Source organism: Peromyscus californicus, unplaced genomic scaffold (assembly GCF_007827085.1).
Source record: "Peromyscus californicus insignis strain IS unplaced genomic scaffold, ASM782708v3 Scaffold_16__1_contigs__length_79575227, whole genome shotgun sequence".
Classification (NCBI taxonomy): domain Eukaryota; kingdom Metazoa; phylum Chordata; class Mammalia; order Rodentia; family Cricetidae; genus Peromyscus; species Peromyscus californicus.
The window spans coordinates 69,948,704-69,952,490 of NW_026294458.1; the positions used below are offsets into that span (position 1 = coordinate 69,948,704).

The following is a 3,787-nucleotide window of genomic DNA, read 5'->3' on the forward strand; positions in this document are numbered from 1 at the left end:
CTATTGTAAATAGCTTTACTTTGTTTGAGTTAAAACTTTTCCTTTTTTATTTAGACAAAAAGGGGGAAATGTTGTGGCATATTTGATCACACTGTGTACTCTGAGGTTGTGTTATTAACTGGGAAAACATGTTTCTAGTTGTGGTGTGGCTCAGCCATGACATACACCTTTAATCCAAGAGCTTTTTGCTTATTGCAAACAGGATTAAATAAAAATGACACTACATAGGACAAGAGGTAGAAAAAGCAACCAGTTGACAGGAAATAACCATAGAGAGTATGAGGGAGTCAGAAGGACAGATAAAGAGACACACAGAAAGTAGAAGGGAGGGACATTAAATTGGAGAAGTGTTGTTTGAGACAGCATAGGAGCTAGGAGAAAGCACTTTTTTTGGGACATCAGCAGAGGAGGAAGGTCAGCTGGGTGCTTTCTTTGCTTCTCTGAACAAGCAGGTTTTTACCACAGCATCTGGCTCCCAAGTCTTACTGGTAAAGTGGAACAATTGAAATTTTATTGAAAATAACAGCACATAGATCTAGCTAATTTTATGAAGTGAATATTACCAAATTTACAACCAAACATTGTCCCAACACAGCAATATGTTGGGTGGGTGAGGTCCATATGCAGATGCTCTCCTTTGCTTTCCAGATCTGAATGTTCTATGCTGAGGCATCTATGATCTGATCCTTACTTCTCCTTGCTCCAACTCCTGCTGTGGAACTCCTCAAGTCTGAGTACCTTAATCCTGTCCCTCAGCCCATGACTTCTACTGTATTGCTATAGAATCACTGCCCTGGCTCAGCCCTGGCCCATTCTTTTGGGTCATGACTTCTGCAGCCCTAAATTTGTAGCCTGTGTGCTCCTGCCCCGGGTCAGTTCTGATCTGTTCCATGGGACCATGACTATTTGCTAGACCAAGTTGATGTGCCAATGGAGTATACACTATTGCTTTGGGTCAGCTTTCTTTTCCAAACAAACTTTACCTGACTCTTTGACTTTGACAATCAGACTAAAACAAATGAATAAACACTGTTCATCAGTGTTTCAAGGTTGGGTGAAGTTGAGTTGGAGAAGCATCAGGAAGTTGCCCTGATTCCTGGACCCAGTTATTACCACCTAAGATCATTGTAATTCTCCTTTCAAATGTTTGAGAAGATAGGCAGAAATAATGTCTAAAATCTGGGTGGCAGAAATACCAGCATTTTAGATAAAAAGTGTCTGTCTTGAGAGTCTTTGAAAGTTGACTTTTTCTCATGGTTGAAAAGTCAGATTCCCCTAAATAGTTTTTCTCTAAAAACATACATAACCCCATAAATTATATAGCAATATAGTTTTGATGAATAACTTTTTCATCTTATACTTCAGTCGTAAGCAATGCTCACTTTTACGAGCCTTATTTGCTTTCAAATTACAATCTTCCAATTATTGACTACTACAAAAAAAGGAACATGCCCAAAACCAAATTATTTTCTCTCAAACTCAAGTTGGGTAAAGATTTTGATCTTTAATTAAGTCCCAGATATTAATAGATGCAAACATATAAGCAATGTAATAAAAGTATGAATAATGTGTTGAGGTTTCAGATTGCACAAATTTATTGGGTTAAATTTTCAGTTTTCCAATAGGTTTGAATGAACACCAAATAGCAGAGTATTAATAGCACAAAATTTGAGGTACAATATGGGATGGCACATTCAGATTCTGGCAGAGGTTGAGGATGAAGGAAATTGTCAGTGCAAAGACAAAAAGGTAATAGTAGAAGATGAGAATAATAGATTGCATACAGGACGTAGAGAATTTGATTTGGATATTGTAAGGATACAGAGACTTAACAATTGAGTTTCTAGAAGGCAGTGCCATAGAATGATCTATAACAAGAAGGTTGGAATGTAGTAGAAGCCAAGTATGCTGGGTAGCAGAATCTGGACCCATAACCCAGGGAAGGGAAGCCAGAGACTCCACAATTCAGAGATCTAAAGCCCCTGGATCCACAACCTACTGAATAGCAGCTTCTAGATCCATAGCCCAGGGAATGGCAGCTCCTGGACCCAAAGCACAGAGACCCAGCATATGTGCCCTGGCAGGGACTGCAAGGTATGGAGCTCCTGGGGTAGTAGCAGGGCTTCTGGCAGGGGCTGGACACCACACAGGACCTCTGGCAGCTGATGGGCTCAATGCAGGTCTCCTGACAGCTGGTGTTCAGAGAGGATCCCAGCTGGCAGGTGCTGGGAGAGCAGCTGGTAGTGGTGTAGACCAGGTTGCTGGGGTAGGAAGAACCACAGGAGGAACGTGAGGAGGGCAGGCAGTGCCTGAGAGAGCAGGAGGAGAAGTTTCCAGAGCAGCAGCTGTAGGCCATGTTGAGAGGAGACGTGAGCTCAGCTGGATGTATCTGAGAGGATTCTGAGTTTGAATGTCATGCTGTGGAGAGCTGGGTTTATATACTCTCAGCAACAGGTGTGGTACCCAACAGTCTCACCCTTGGTGCATTTGTGTGCTTCCTGGTTTACAAATGTGCAGTTGCATGTGAATAGTTTTCTAAACAGTATATTTATGGGTGTTGCAATTTTCTTATAGTTAACACAATGAGCTATTGCTATGTCATAGATGCTATGACTGTTTTACACTGATGCTTATTCATTGCGTCCAGGAAAATCCTTCCTTTTCCTCCTGGCCTGATTTTTATGTGTTTGTCAGAATGTTCCGAAGAACACACTTTTCTTCCATAGTTAGTGATGAGAGGAATTTGCTCTTCTTTTTGCTAATGAATTGGAAGCATCACTTTGGTTCCTTTTGAAACCTACTGAAGATAACCTCATCTTTTGCCATCATTTCTCATTCTCCAATACTCTTCTTTGTGTATGTGTAGCATTTTCCATGTACTTCACCTCCACTGGCTAGGGCAGAGCATGAGCTTAGTAAATTGAATGAGATTGAACCGAGAGAGAGAGAGAGAGAGAGAGAGAGAGAGAGAGAGAGAGAGAGAGAGAGAGAGAGAGAGAGAGAGAGAACTGATTGAAGCTGTGGTTAGAGCAAAGACAACACGGAGGTAGAGTCACAAGTACAGGGCATTTTGATCCTCGTGAATAGAGTCAAAGAAATGAGAGAAGTAAACCATTTCATATCCTGTGTATCTGACATGTGGCCTGAGGTGATACAGGGTTCTCATCTGAGTTTGTGCAAGCATGGACTAGTCCGTGTTAACAATTTAAAGCACAGGAAGTTCCATTGACTACTGTCCTCCACGTTGTGGGTTCTGTAGAAACCTTGGTTTGCATGACGTGAACCCAGGCTGTGAGTCTGGGGAAAATAAAGGATTCCCAGGAGATTATTATGGCAACTATAACACAGGGTGCAGATCACAGGCCCTAAGCAAACACCAAGAGACTGTGTGGCTCTTGGGGAGTTTTCTTTTTGTTGAGCTCTCTCTTAGGGGAGATTCTGGAGAAGAAAAAAAAAACAAATTCAGGAAGTCTCAACACATCTAATCTTATACAGCTTTGAAAATAAAAATGATTTTTGGTAAATATCAAAGAATTCTGATACATATTTAGTCTTCAAAATTTCAAACAGGATTGAGAAAGAAAAGTATTTCAACTGTTTGCTTATTTGTAAAACCTCAGAGTTTTATTTTGGAAGCTGTGTGCAGACCACATCTAAATATTATCTATAAGCCCATTTCTATTGTTCTCACACATACCAAAGTATACTTCTAAGATTAAAAATAATGTAGAAAGACTGGTTTGAAAAATGATCAATTAATATTAGTAGATGAAAGGAAATGTTGATG

General features: G+C 40.5%; 1 protein-coding gene across 1 annotated transcript; it reads right to left on the bottom strand.

Moving 5' to 3' along the window:
• Nucleotides 1-1,843: 1,843 nt before the first annotated feature.
• Nucleotides 1,844-2,356, bottom strand: LOC128111589 (keratin-associated protein 13-1-like). The gene has a single exon (XM_052739834.1). The coding sequence runs from the start codon at nt 2,354-2,356 to the stop codon at nt 1,844-1,846; it is 513 nt and encodes a 170-aa protein (XP_052595794.1).
• Nucleotides 2,357-3,787: the final 1,431 nt, after the last annotated feature.